At 38.9% G+C, this 14,890-nt stretch overlaps 1 protein-coding gene across 2 annotated transcripts in view; it reads left to right on the forward strand.

Annotated features, from left to right (window-relative positions):
• FAM120C (family with sequence similarity 120C) overlaps positions 1-14,890 on the forward strand; it is a 104,636-nt gene that overhangs the window by 79,249 nt on the left and 10,497 nt on the right. Inside the window, exons 11-12 of one of the 2 annotated variants that reach the window (XM_021703945.2) lie at positions 12,591-12,705; positions 14,359-14,568. In XM_021703945.2, the coding sequence (XP_021559620.1) occupies positions 12,591-12,705; positions 14,359-14,568 (325 nt within the window). The remainder of the gene's footprint in view (positions 1-12,590; positions 12,706-14,358; positions 14,569-14,890) is intronic. The other variant, XM_021704023.2, reaches the window with a different exon arrangement.

Consider the following 14,890-nt stretch of genomic DNA (forward strand, 5'->3'; position numbering starts at 1 on the left):
TCCCTCCTTGCAACTCAGGCCTGATTCTGCTTGGGAATGGGTGGAGCACTTGGGCCACTTACTGCTGTGTGGAGTGAGTCTTTTCCATCTCTTTGGGCCCATGAATTCCCGGCTTATTTTTTTTTTAGATAATCTCTACACCCAATGTAGGGCTTGAACACACAACCCCAAGATCAAGAGTCATATGCTCTACTGACTGAGCTAGCCAGGCACCCATTTGGGTTGGTTCATGTTCTGATGGAGGCACTCATTGCAATCTTTGAATCACAAACACTGAGTGAGAGGAAGGTGGCATTCCATCAACAGGAGATAGGTGTTGGTGTAGACACTGAGACTACACTGGGTAGATGCTAGCTCTTAATTGTTATTATTAATATAAGGGATCAGATTAATTTAAGTGTGATTCTTGGTCTACAGAATTTTTAATTGTGTTTTTTCTACATGGAAACAAGTAAAATGCAAATGAGATAGGGGTATTGTTGGTTTGGTGACATATTTAATATTTGTGACAGATAACTTAAAAATGATAACTGAGTGCTATAGGAAAGTCCCTATCCATAAGGGGTTCTGCCTTCATCAGTAGCCATCTGTTCATCCTGTGTCATGAGGTCCCACAATCCTTCCACCAATCACATAAGCTATTCACATTGGTTTGGAGACCTCAATCTCAGAAGCTTCTGAAACATGCCTAATCTAATTCTGAATTACCCAAAGATTATGTAAAATTTTAAAATAAATGTGTTTTTAAAAAAAAAAAAAAAACTTTGGCCAACTGGAAGAAAGCCCATGTGAATAGGATGAAAAGACAAACTACAGGCTGGAAGAGAATGTTTGCAAACCACATATTCAGTAAAGGACTAGTATCTACAGTATATAAAGAGTTCTCAAAACTCAACAGTAAAAAAAAACCACACACACAAAAACAAACAATCCAATTAAAAAATAGGCAAAATACATGAATAAACATTTCCCTAAAGAGGATATACAGTAGCAAATAAATACATGAAAAGATGTTCAATATTATTAGCCATTAGGGAAATGCAAATTAAAACCACAATGAGATGTTACACAGCTATCAGAATGGCTAATATAAGAAATAGTGATGGGGTGCCTGGGTGGCTCAGTCAGTTAAGCATCTGACTCTTGATTTCAGCTCAGGTCATGATCTCAGGGTCATGAGATCAAGCCCCGAGATGGGCTCTGTGCTGAGGGTGGAGCCTGCTTAAGATTCCCTCTCCCTCTCCCTCTGCCCCTCCCCTCCCCTGCATGCATACACATGCTCTCTCTCTCAAAAAATAAAAAGAGGGGCGCCTGGGTGGCTCAGATGGTTAAGCGTCTGCCTTCGGCTCAGGTCATGATCCCAGGGTCCTGGGATCGAGTCCCACGTCGGGCTCCCGGCTCAGCGGGGAGCCTGCTTCTCCCTCTGACCCTCTTCCCTCTCATGCTGTTTCTCTCTCGCTCGCTCTCTAAAAAATAAATAAAATCTTTAAAAAAAATAAATAAATAAAAAGAAATAGTGATAATACCACATGCTGGAGGGATGTGGAGAAACTGGATCATTCATACAGTAGTGTTGGAAATGTAAAATGGTACAGCCACTTTGGAAAATAATTTGTCAGTTTCTTAAAAAATAACTATACAACCCAGAAATTATACTCTTGGGCATTGACCCTAGAGAAATGAAATTTTATGTCCCTGCAGAAACCTGAACACTAATGTTTATAGCATCTTTATTCTTAATACTCCAAAATTAGAAACAACCCTGATTTCTTTTTTTTATTTTTTAAATAGATGAATTGTTCATCTATTGTATAGACATACCATGGAATTCTACTGACCAGTAAAAAGCAACAAACTCTTGATAACACACAATAACTTGGATGAATCTTAAGGACATTATGCTAAATTTAAAAAGTCAATCCCAAAAGATTACATACTGTGTGATTCCATTTATATGACATTGTTAAAATGACAAAATTATGGAAATGGAGAACAGATTAGTGATTTCCAGAGGTTAGGAACATAGAGTGGAGGAAGAAGGTGGGTATGGTTATAAAAGGCAATATGAGGGATCCTTGTGGTGATGGAACTGTTATTTCTTGATTGAGTCAGTGTTAGTATCCTGGCTGTGATGTTTTATTACATTTTGCAAGATGGTACCTTTGGGAGAACTAGGTAAAGTGTTCAAGGTATCCTTCTGTTTTATTCCTTAAAATTGCATGTGAATCTACAACAATATCAAACTTAAAAGTTGAATTAAAAACTATGCTAAGGAGGGGCGCCTGGGTGGCTCAATCGGTTACGTGTCTGCCTTCGGCTTAGGTCATGATCTCAAGGTCCTAGGATCAAGCCCGGCATCAGGTTCCCTGCTCAGCAAGGAGTGTGCTTCTCCCTCTCCCTCTGCCTGTCTCCCCAGCTTGTGCTTTCTCTCTCTCTCTTTGGGGAAAAAAAAAAAAAAACTATGCTAGGGAAAGAAGCCAGTCACAAAAGACCACAAAATTCCATTTGTATGTAATGTTCAGCAAGGCAAATCCATGGAGATAGAAAGTAGATTAGTAGTTGCCTTTGGGGTGGAAATGAGGAGTGACTGCACATGAGCATGGGGTATATTTCGGGAGCAATGAAAATACTCTAAAACAGAATTGTCATGATAGTTGCACAACTCTGTAAATTTACTAAACATCATTAAATTCTACACTTACAGTGGATGGATTTTATGGTATGTAAATTATACTTCAACTGAACTTTTTAAAGGTAAGTTTCTGTATATGTAAAATTTTTGCAAAATAAAAATTTATTTTAAAAAATGATTAGTGTTAAAGAAAAAAGATTAAGACTTGAGGCACTCCCCCACCAAAAAAGGGAAGATATAAAAAGGAGATCAATAATTGTAAGAGCTTGTGGATCCCAAAATACATAAAATTGAAAGACAAATGACAAACTTGGGAAATATTTGCAAGTCAGGACAGTTAGTTTGTCAATAGTCTCAAACTAATATGGCTTTCTATTTACAAGTATACCTCGGAGATGTTGTGTGTTCAGTTCCAGACCACTGTGATAAAGTGAATATCACAGTGAAGCAAGTCAAATGAAGTTTTTTGTTTCCTAGTGCATATAAAAGTTGTTTACACTGTATTGTAGCCTGTTAAGTATACAAAAACATTATGTCTAAAAAAACAATATATATACCTTAATTAAAAAATACTTTAGTGCTACAAAATGCTTACCATCATCTGAGCTTTCAGCAAATCGGTCTTTTTGCTGGTGAAGGGTCTTGCCTCAGTGTTGATGGCTGCTGACTGATAGGGATGGTGGTTGTTGAAGGCTGAGATGGCTGTAGCAATTTCTTAAAATAAGACAGCAGTGAAGTTTGCCATTGACTTACTTTCACAAAGAGCAGGTGATTCCCTTGCTACATCCAGCTTCTACATCAGCGCTTGCTGCTTCACCTTACACCTTTGTGTTATGGAGACTACTTCTTTCCTTAAACCTCATGAACCAGGCTCTGCTAGCTTCAGACTTTTCTTCTGAAGCTTCCTCACCTCTCTGGGCCTTCACACAATTGAAGAGAGTTAGGGCCTTGCTCTGGATTAGGCTTTGGCTTAAGGGAATGCTGTGGTTGGTTTGATCCTCTATCCAGACCATAAAACTTCCTCCACATCAGTAATAAGGCTGCTTCTCTTTCTTACCATTCATATGTTCACTGGAATAGTGAATAATTCCTTTAAGAACCTTTTCTTTGCATTTACAACTTGGTTAACTGGCAGAAGAGGCCTAGTTTTCAGCCTATCTTGGCTTTTGACATGTCTTTCTCACTAAGCTTAATCATTTTTAGTTTTTGATTTAAAGTGAGAGATATGTGACTCTCCCTTTCACTTGAACATTTTCAGGCTATTGTAGGGTTAAATGGCCTAATTTCAATACTGTTGTGTTTCAGGGAATAAGGAGGCCTGGGGAGAGGGAGAGAGACTAGGGAACAGCCAGTCGATGGAGCAGTCAGAACACATGCACACATTTATCAATTAAGTTCATAGTCATATATGGATGTGGTTTGTCATGCCCCCAAAACAATGACAATAGCAACATCAAAGATCATTAATCACAGATCACCATAACAAATATAATAAAGATGAAAACATTGGAAATATTGTAAGAAATACCAAAATGTGATACAGAGACACTAAGTGAGCAAATGCTGTTGGGAAAATGGTGCTGATAGACTTGCTTGATGCAGGGTTGTCACAAACCTTCAATTTGTAAAAAGTGCAATATCTGCAAAGCACAATAAAACAAAATATGCCTGTACTAGCACCCCAAAACAAAAATGGGTAAATGACATTCTCTTCAGATTCATTTGTTTACAACGAGCAAAAGCCATCTCTACCTACCAGGTAGGCTCATTGTCATGAAAGGTACACACAGGGAATAGTGCTGGAAAGGCAGAAATGGAGACTGCCCCTACTCTTTCATGGGCCTGTGTCACTCTTTCTGTTTCATCACTCTCGGGATCTTTTAGCTCAAGTTTTTGAGACTCTGGCAAGCCATGGATTGATTTGACTTAGATTCGCTGTCTACTCTGTGTCCAAATAGCCGTCACTATCATAAAGATAAAGCTCTAGATTATCTGAGAAGGAGCTATAAGTAGGACAAGAAAATTAATTGATATGTTTATGATAGACATAGACCAGTCATAGAAGTATATAAGTGTTTGTAAAAAAATATGCAACCTTCGGGTGCCTGGGTGGTTCAGTCGGTTAAGCGTCTGCCTTCAGCTCAGGTCATGATCCCAGGGTCCTGGGATTAAGCCCCGAGTTGGGCTCCCTGCTCAGTGGAGAGCCTGTTTCTTTCTCTCCCACTGCTGCTCCCCCTGCTTGTGCTCTCTCTCTCTCTCCCTCTCAAATAAATAAATAAAATCTTTTAAAAATATGCAACCTCATCAGTAGCAACAAAGAGATATTTAAATAGCAAGAGACTTTTTTTGCCCTTCAAATCATCAAACATTAATGATAACAATACATGCTTATACACTGCTAGAAGATAGGACAAACTGGTATGGAAAACAGTTTTGCAAAATGTACTGAGGACCTTTAAAATGGACATAACTTTGGCACAATAATTCCAAATCTAAGAATCTATCCTAAGAGAATGAATAATCAGAGATACAGATGAGATATATGTATGTGATCTTTGTAGTATTATTTATACTATTATATATAATATATATTTATAATAAAAGAAAAACTGTTAACAGTATAAGTTTCCACTGTTATGGGAATGTTTAAGTAAACTGGTATACTCACATCATGAATATGCAGTCATTAAAAATCATGTTTTTGGTTAAAAATGTCCATACTACCCAAAGCAATCTATACATTCAATGTAATCCCTATCAAAATACCAACATTTGCCACAAAACTAGAAGAAATAATACTAAAATTTGTGTGGAACCACAAAGGACCCTGAATAACCAAAGCAATCTTGTGAAAAAGCTGGAGGTGTGATAATTCCAGATTTCAGGATATCCTACAAAGCTGTAGTAATCAAAACAGTATGGTACTGGCACAAAAATAAACACAAAGATCAGAGGAATGGAATAGAGACCCCAGAGATAAACCCACACTTACATGGTCAATTCATTGTAACAAAGGAGGCAAGAGTATACAATGGGGAAAAGATAGTCTCTTCAATAAATGTTGTTGGGAAAACTGGACCACTTTCTAACACCATACACAAAAATAAATTCAAAATGGATTAAAGACCTAAATGTGAGATGTGGAACCATAAAAATCCTAGAAGAGAGCATAGGCACTAATTTCCTTGACATCAGCCTGGCAACATTTTTCTAGATTTGTCTCCTAAGGCAAGAGAAACAAAACCAAAAATAAACTGTTGGGACTATACCAAAACAAAAAGATTTTGCTCAGTGAAAAAAAAAATCAACAAAACAAAAAGACAACCTACTGAATGGGAGAAGATATTTGCAAATGATGTATCTGATAAGGGGTTAATATCCAAAATATATAAAGAACTTCGGCAACTCAACACCAAAAAGCAATCCGATTAAAAAATGGACAGAGGGCCTAAATAGACATTTTTCCAAAGACATCCAGATGGCTAACAGACACATGAAAAGATGCTCAACATGACTCATCATCAGGGATATATGTGAATCAAAACCATAGTGAGGGCGCCTGGGTGGCTCAGATGGTTAGGCGTCTGCCTTCGGCTCAGGTCATGATCTCAGGGTCCTGGGATTGAGTCCCGCATCGGGCTCCCTGCTCCTTGGGAGCCTGCTTCTCCCTCTGCCTTTCTCTCTCGCTCTGTCTCTCATGAATAAAAAATAAAAAAAAAAAAAAATCTTAAAAAAAAAAAAAAACCATAGTGAGATATCACCTGTCAGAATAGCCAAAATCAAAAGTACAGGAAATAACAGGTGTTGGCGAGGATGTAAAGAAAAAGGAACCCTGGTGCCCTGTAGATGGGAAGTAAATTGGTACAGCCACTGTGGAAAACAGTATGGAGGTTCCTCAAAAAGTTAAAAATAGAAATACCATATGATCCAATAATTCCACTACTGGGTATGTACCCGAACAAAACAAAAATACTAATTCAAAAAGATATATGCACCCCTGTGTTTATTACAGCATTATTTACAATAGCCAAGATATGGAAGGAACCTAACTGTTCATCAATAGAGGAATGGGTAAGAATGGGGTGTGTGTGTGTGTGTGTGTGTGTGTGTGTGTGTGTGTGTGTATGAAATGGAATTTTACACAGCCATACAAAAAGATGAGATAGTGTCATTTGAGACAACATGAATGGACCTAGAGGGTATTATGCTAAGTGAAACAAGTCAGACTGAAAGACGAATACCATATGATTTCACTTGTATGTGGAATCTAAAAAATCAAATGAATAAGCAAACAAAAAGCAGAATCAGACCTATAAATACAGAGAACAATGTGATGGTTGCCAGAGGAGAGGGGGTGGGGGCTGGGCAAAATGGGTGAAGGGGAGTGGCAGATACAGGCTTCCAGTTATGGAATGAATAAGCCATGGGAATAAAAGGCACAGCATAGGGGATATAGTCAATGATATTTTAATAGCTTTGTATGGTGATAGATGGTAGCTACACTTGTGAGCAGAGCATAATATATAAACTTGGGGCACCTGAGTGGCTCAGTCAGTTTAGCATCTGCCTTCCGCTCAGGTCACGATCTCCAGGTCCTGGGATGGAGCCCCGCATCAGGCTTCCTGTTCAGGCCGGAGTCTGCTCCTCTCTCCCTCTCTCTCTCTCTCTCCCCGCCCCCGCCCCTCCCCACTGCTTGTTCTCTCTCTCTCAAATAAAATCTTAATATATATATATAAACTTGTTAAATCACTAAGTGGTACACCTGAAACTAATGTAACATCCTGTGTCAGCTATACTCAAATGAAAAAAAGATTTTTAAAGATTTTATTTATTTGACAGAGAGAGAAAGCGTGCGCATGCATGTGCACAAGCAGAGGAAGGGGCAGAGGGAGAGGGAGAAGCAGGCTCCTGGCTGAGCAGAGAGCCCGATGCGGACCCTGGGATCATGACCTGAGCCGAAGGCAGACGCTTAACCGACTGAGCCACCCAAGCGTCCCATCAAATGAAAAAGAAAATTTTAAAGAAAATGAAAGATAAATGTTTTTGAAAAGTAATTAATGAGTGAAGAGTTCTCATAATGTTGAGTGAAAAAAGCAAGATACAGTATTCTATATATTGAAATAGAGAAAATTGAGATGCTAGGAAGAAGGAAGCCAAAATCATAATCTTAACAGTGGTAATATCTGAATGGTAAAAGTACAAATTATTTCAGTTTTTATCTTTCATTTTCTTTATACTTTTTTGTTGCTTTTTTCATATTTTCTGAATGATAATGAACTTCTGAAATCAGAATAAAATCATAAGTATTATTTAAAATTAAAAGAAGTGGAGTAAAAGGGGAGACTACCATACATTAAGACATATTTAAAACTTAAGTCAGTATGGTACTGGCATGAGAAATAAAAATAGAATAAGTAGGGTAGAACAGATCCTTGTATATATGAGAATTTAATATATGATATGGGGACTTCACCAAATAGTGAAGGAAGAATTAGACCATAATTAGCTCAGTTACAAATGGTAACCAGTAGTGCTGCTATGGTAGGCACTATCTATGCTAAGTGCTTTTATGTGCATTTTCTCCTTTACTTATTACAACCTTTTGAGATGTAGGTAGTATTATCCCCATTTTAGAGATGAGAGAGGGAACTAAAGCCCCTAGAAGCTGAAGCATTTGCCCAAATCACACAGAAAAGGAGTAGTAGAACCTAGATTGAAACCAAGTATGTCAGACTTCAAGTCTGTAGTATTCTTTGCTACTGTGTTCTATGTATATAAAGTTTATGGCAGGGAGTCTAGAATACAGGAGGCATTTAGTAAATGTTATTCCTATGACATTCCATATGACAGTTTGCTGCATATATTGTAATATATAATGTTTGTACATAGTATATATAATAACGTAAATACTACTAATAGTAATCAAGCTGTCTTGTCATTGAGATTGAGGAACTTCTGCGGGGAATTAGTAATCCTGTAGTTTTTCCAGAATAAATCCCCAATGGAATCATATAATTTAACAAATAACACATGATGAACATCACCAAATATTGGTTGGTTTAATAATTACTATTTCCTGCTGTCTCATTCACTCTCTTTGGACACTGTCCTCTCTTTCTTATAATTCATTCAAGGCTGGCTGATTAGCAGTGTTGGCCAAAAGATGGAGCTAGCGTTTCCTTTTGAATATCCTGCTATAGACTCATTTGTTTAGCAAACATTGAGCATCCATTCTGCCATGCATCATACGAGGGTTAGAGAAATGTGAAAAATTGCAAATTAATATTAACAAGTATAAACCAAACCAACCAAAAATCTCACATCCCTAGGAAATTAAATACTCTTTCCTCTGTGAGGCCTTCTCTGATTCTGCCAGGTGAATTTAGTCACTCTTTCCTAAGAGCACCCAAAACAACCTGTTCAACTTATAAAGTCACATCCCTCTCAATGTATTAGTCTTTCGGTGAGCCTGCCTGTCTCCCACACTTGACTTCTTTCGGAGCTCCTTTAGGTCAGTTTTTCTTTCACAGTACTCAGGATGTGACTGGTACAATTTGGCTTTGGAGGATTTTTGTTGAGGTTTTTTGGTTTGGGTTTTGGTTTTTTTTTTTCCATGACCTGGTTGATGTATTCATTCAGTCCCCTAATAAATATTTACTGATACCCACTCTATGCCATGTACTATGCTAGATAGTTTATAATAAATATGAATAAGAAACAAGACAATGGACAGGGCCAAACAGACAAGGTCCTAGATCTCACGGGAACTCACGTGGCCACTTGAAAGGAATGTTTTCTTTGTACAAAATCAGTCAAGCATTTGAACCTTATTTGTTGTATTGTTCAAATCTTCTGTGATTTTAAATGTATTTTAGGCATATTTTACATGTCAAAGCTCAATGGTAGTATGCTTAAAAGTCTCCCACTGTAATTGCATTTCTGTTCATTTTCTTCTATTTTTGCCTCATATTTTGCCAACAAAATAAGATGGAAAGATTAAAAATAAAAGAATGGGCAAAATTAAATCAAGGAAGTATAAATCAAAGAAAGAAACAATAAATAAAATAGTCCCCAAGGCAAAAAAACATTGAGGACAAAGGAGAATATTTTATATTGATAGAAGATATAAGCTCTGAATTGTGCACTATATAATATAATATCAAAAAGTGTAAAATAGGGGCACCTGGGTGGCTCAGTTGGTTAAGCATCTGCCTCCGGCTTAGGTCATGATCCCAGCGTCCTGGGATCAAGCCCTGCGTTGGGCTCCTGCTCATCAGGGAGCCTGCTTCTCCCTCTCCCTCTGCTCCTCCTCCACCTTGTGCTCTCTCTCTCTCATAAATGAATAAAATCTTTTTTAAAAAGTATAAAATAGATTATAAGGTATGAATAAATTTTCCAAGGGGAGAATGTGTGGACAGGGAAGAGGGTGGAAATTGTTCTTTCTATGTGGCCCAGGAAGATACCCCCTGGAAAGCCCAGTCATTTGGAACTTAGTTTGTAAAGAAGCAACAGGGCTTGTCGGCATGTCCTGCAGTCCCAAAAACACCCTGGAGTTCAGGGAAATGACAGTCGGGCTTGAAAAAAGAGTAATGGCAGTAGGGCTGTCTGTGCCTCTGTGATCGTTCTGGGTGAGGAAAAAGCAGGTTAGAGATTCAAAGCCAGGCTGCCTGGCTGCAGAGCCCAGGCTCTTTCCAGGGCACCATACTGCCTCCTAGTAGTAGTGATGGGATCGGAGTCCCCAGGAATTCATTCCATGTGCCACTCAGAAGAGACCAGCCCTTGCTTTAAATGCCAGCTTTCTGAAGTCTCACACAGCTCCAATAAATATGAATCATCATTGTCTTGTGGGTCTTCAGGAAGCCACAGACAAAGACATAGATGTATATTTTCATCTTTCTCTTCCTCTTTCTGCATTCTTGGTGCCTAGAATATTAAAACATATTCAGTTCATGAAATTCAGGTCAAATACTCATCAGTGAGCACTGGGTGTTATACGCAACTAATGAATCGCTGAACACTACATCAGAAACTAATGATGTACTATATATTGGCCAACTGAATATAATAATAATTTTAAAAAAGAGTACTTATTTTAGTTAGTGAATTTCCTGTCTTGGGGAATGGCCCCATCATCTGGCCATCTGCTCAAGCCAGAATTCTAGGAATCTTAGACTCTTCTTTTTGCTTTACCCCCTTCTCATAACATGCATGACCAAATCCTATGGATTTATCTCCTCTCCTCAGTAGCTCTTGTCTTTGTCCCCTGGTCCTCTCCATCCCCTGAGCCAGTGCCTTTGTTCATACCTCTTCAGCCACAGGTTGCTACAGTTGCCTCCCAACTGTTATCCTTGCCTCTTGTCTCTTATCCTATGAGCCAGTCACTATCACTGTTCTGCTGATAATCCTTAAGTGTCTTCTTATATTTTCAGAACCAAGGTTCAAATTCCTTAATACTGTTTTTTGAGACACTTCATGATCTGGCCTTTTTTTTTCCAGTTTTATTGAGAAAAAAAATGATACACATCACAATATAAGTTCTAGGAGTACAGCATGGTGGTTTCATTTACATATATTGTGAAATAATTACCACAGTAGGATTAGTTACCATCCATCATCTCATATAGATACAAAGAAAAAGAAAAAAAATTTCTCCTGGTGATGAGAGTTCTTAGTAGGAGCTACTCTCTTAACAACTTTTCTGTATACCACACAGCAGTGTTAGCTATAGTCATCATGTACATTATCTCTAGTACTCATTTGTCTTATAACTGGAAGTTTATACCTTCTGACCACCTTCCCCCAACCTCCCCTTCCCCCAATGCCCCCCCCACCTTTGGTAACCACAACTCTGATCTCTTTTTCTATGAGTTCAGTTTTTTTTTTTTAAGATTTTACTTACTTATTTGACAGAGAGAGACACAGCGAGAGAGGGAACACAAGCAGGGGGAGCAGGAGAGGATGAAGCAGGCTTCCTGCTGAGCAGGGAGCCCGATGTGGGGCTTGATCCCAGGACCCTGGAATCATGACCTGAGCCGAAGGCAGACGCTTAACTACTGAGCCACCCAGGCACCTCTATGAGTTCAGTTTTTTTAAGATTCCACATAGAAGTGAAATCATGCAATATTTGTCTTTCTCTGACTTACTTCATTTAGCATAATGCCTTCAGGTGTCCTCCGTATTGTTGCTAATGGTAGGATTTCCTCATTTTTTATGGTTGAATAATATTCTGTTGTATTTGCGTATATTACCACAACTGCTTTATCCACTCATCCATCAGTGGTCACTTAGGTAGTTTCCATGTCTTGGCTATTGTAAATAATGCTGCAGTGAACATGGGGTTGCAGATATCTTTTTGTGTTAGTGTTTTCATTTCCTCTGGATATATTCCCAGAAACAGGATTGCTCGATCATATGGTAGTTCTATTCTTAATTTTTTGAGGAACCTCCATACTGGTTTCCATAGTCTGGCCTACTTTCTAATCCTGCCTTCTGTCACTGCAAACCTGCTTAGCTCCAGCATTATGGAACCTGCTATATCATACTGGACTCCACAACCCTGTGCCTTCATGCGTACTGTTCTCTCAACCTAGAGCATCCTTTCCCCACCTTTTGTTTCACTATTTTCTACAGGCCCTTTGAAACCCAGCTCCTACTGACTTTTTTCAGCATGACCTCTCTCACTTTTCCAGCCTCGCCCTCTTTTGTGCTCGTGTAGCACCCTGGGCATTCTTCTATCTTGGTATTTACCACACTGTCCCGTCATTGTTGATACACTTGCCTATCTCCTCTACCACCCAGATTGTAAGCAACCAAAGGCAGAGACTCTTTTACTTTATTCTGTTGGAATTGCCAAAACCTCACCTAGAGTCTGGTCCATGATAGGTTCTTAGCTTAGTAAATGTTTGTGAAATGAATAAATGAGCTTTTGTGGCTCAATAACGATGCTTTTATTTTCTAGGTACATGGTTCAGTGGCCTGGTGGCCGAATCCTGCACCGCCATGAGCTTGACACTTTCCTTGCCCAGGCAGTATCTACCCAGCTTTATGAACCAGATCAACTTCAAGAACTCAAGGTGATTTGATCTTCCCTCACTTAAATTCTTTCTTTTATGAGTTCATGGCTTTCCTTTTGGTCTTTTCCCCCGCCCCGCACCCCCACCCCCCCGGAGCTGGGAAGAAGAGTAAGTTCTGCAGGTAAATGTTTGATTCACTTTAGCCAAACATCTATGTTTGTTAATAAAACCAAGAGGTGCCTCTACCACTGCTCCCATATGATTGGGTGAGAATGGACAGAAAAAATGGATATTATACAGCACAAGTAAGTCGTGGCCACAAACCATGGTCAGGGTTTCTGACTCTTGCAAGATACACTACAAGGGATTTTCCCTGGTGTCTCTGTTTGTTTCTGAGTAAATGTCCACCCTCCCTTTATAATAATATGTATTGGGCGTTAGAGGGAAGTCTAGAAGAACATAAGGCAGAAAGTAAATCCACCATATAACTGAAAGCATTAGAACATACTAGGTTAGAGGGCAGGCTCTGAAGCCAGGCTGCCTTGGGTTTGAATCTTGGCTTCCTTACTTCCTAGCTGTGTGATTTGGGGCAGGTTGCTTAACCTCTCTAGCTTCAGTTTCCTTACTTGTAGGGTTATGAGGATATTAAATAAAATAATCCATGCAAAACACTTATTAGAACAGTGTCTCGCATATTTTTAGTATCCAATAATACTAGTTATTAGACTAGCTATTAGTGCAGGCCACCCCTCTCCTGACTTCAGTAGCCGTGGTCTTTTGAGAACCTAGGATGAACCTGGAAAAGCAGCAGTCCAGTGGACTTAGAAAATTTTAATTTGAATGAGGTTAACTAAGGGAAAGACAAGAACAGTCTAAGGAAAACAATGTTGGTTCCTTTTTACGGTAAGCGTAATATTGCTTGGCACTAAAGCAGTTACTGAGGCCAGATCACATGTAGGAGGGGACCTACAAGTACTTCCCCTTTTCCCATTGAAGCCATCTAACATGCTCACTTGAGATAACAAGTATAAACATTTTGATGTTTTCTTTATCTTTTGCCATGCATTTTCTACATAGTTGAGGTATTGTTGATGTAATCACATATTGTATTTTTAAACTTAACATAGCACATATTTTCTGTGTCTTAAAAAAGTGTAATAAATTTATTACATGTATGTATCATTTAATTATTATCACACTAGCCATTTGGTTTCCAGTTTTCCCCAATTATATGTAATGTTATCATTAAGATCTTTATGCATAGAGCTTTATTCTCAGCTTTACTTCCTTAGAATAGATTCCTAAAAATAGAATTTCTGAGTCAACAAATGTGAACATTTTCAGGGTTACTGACATACTGCTTAAGTGTAACATACATTCCTCATCAGCTTTGGGTGTTCTTTTTTGTCTTTAATTTTTAAATTTTTTTCTAATTTGACAGGCCAAAAAAAAAAAAATGGTATCTCAAGGTGGTGTCTTTTTAAAGTTTTAAAGCTGATGTCTTTTTTTTTGGCGGGGGTGGGGTAATGAGTATCTTTCAAAAACTGTCTCCTGGAACGACATGGATAGAAGCTACTTGTGCACTCAAATGTCTGTAATTAAAAGGCAGCATGTTCAGATTTAACTAGAATAATCAACACAACGGGGATAAGAGTAAATGTACCCAATAACAGTAAGTTTTTAATAGTAGTTTTTCTTCTGTGGTGGTTTCAGATTGAGAAACTGGATGCCCGAGGGATCCAGCTTGCTGCCCTCTTCATGAGTGGGGTTGACACAGCTCTGTTTGCTAATGATGCCTGTGGCCAGCCAGTCCCGTGGGAGCACTGCTGCCCCTGGATTTACTTCGATGGCAAGCTGTTCCAGAGCAAGTTAATTAAAGCAGGCCGAGAGCGAGTATCCCTGCTTGAGCTCTGCGATGGCCAGGTACCAGCAAGTTGGGCGGCTGCTGAGGGCCATCTCTGATCTGCTGTGGGGATGAATGGGCAGAGGGTGGAAAGGAGCAGAGACATTGGAGAGGGAGGGAGGAGAAGTGGGAGAATGTGTCTGCCATTAACCTAACTTGGTCAAGGATCAGCCCAAAGGCCCAGAGTCTGATATGTACATGCTATAAAATCATATGTTGGAAAGTGTTTTTTTATGAACTTCAAATTTTCATATTGTTTTCTTACTCTGAGTATTTCTTTCCCGTGGAATACTCAGATATACTGCCTTTCCTGCAATTCTTAGAATTTCATTTCCCTTATTT

This window comes from Neomonachus schauinslandi, chromosome X (genome assembly GCF_002201575.2).
Source record: "Neomonachus schauinslandi chromosome X, ASM220157v2, whole genome shotgun sequence".
NCBI lineage: Eukaryota > Metazoa > Chordata > Mammalia > Carnivora > Phocidae > Neomonachus > Neomonachus schauinslandi.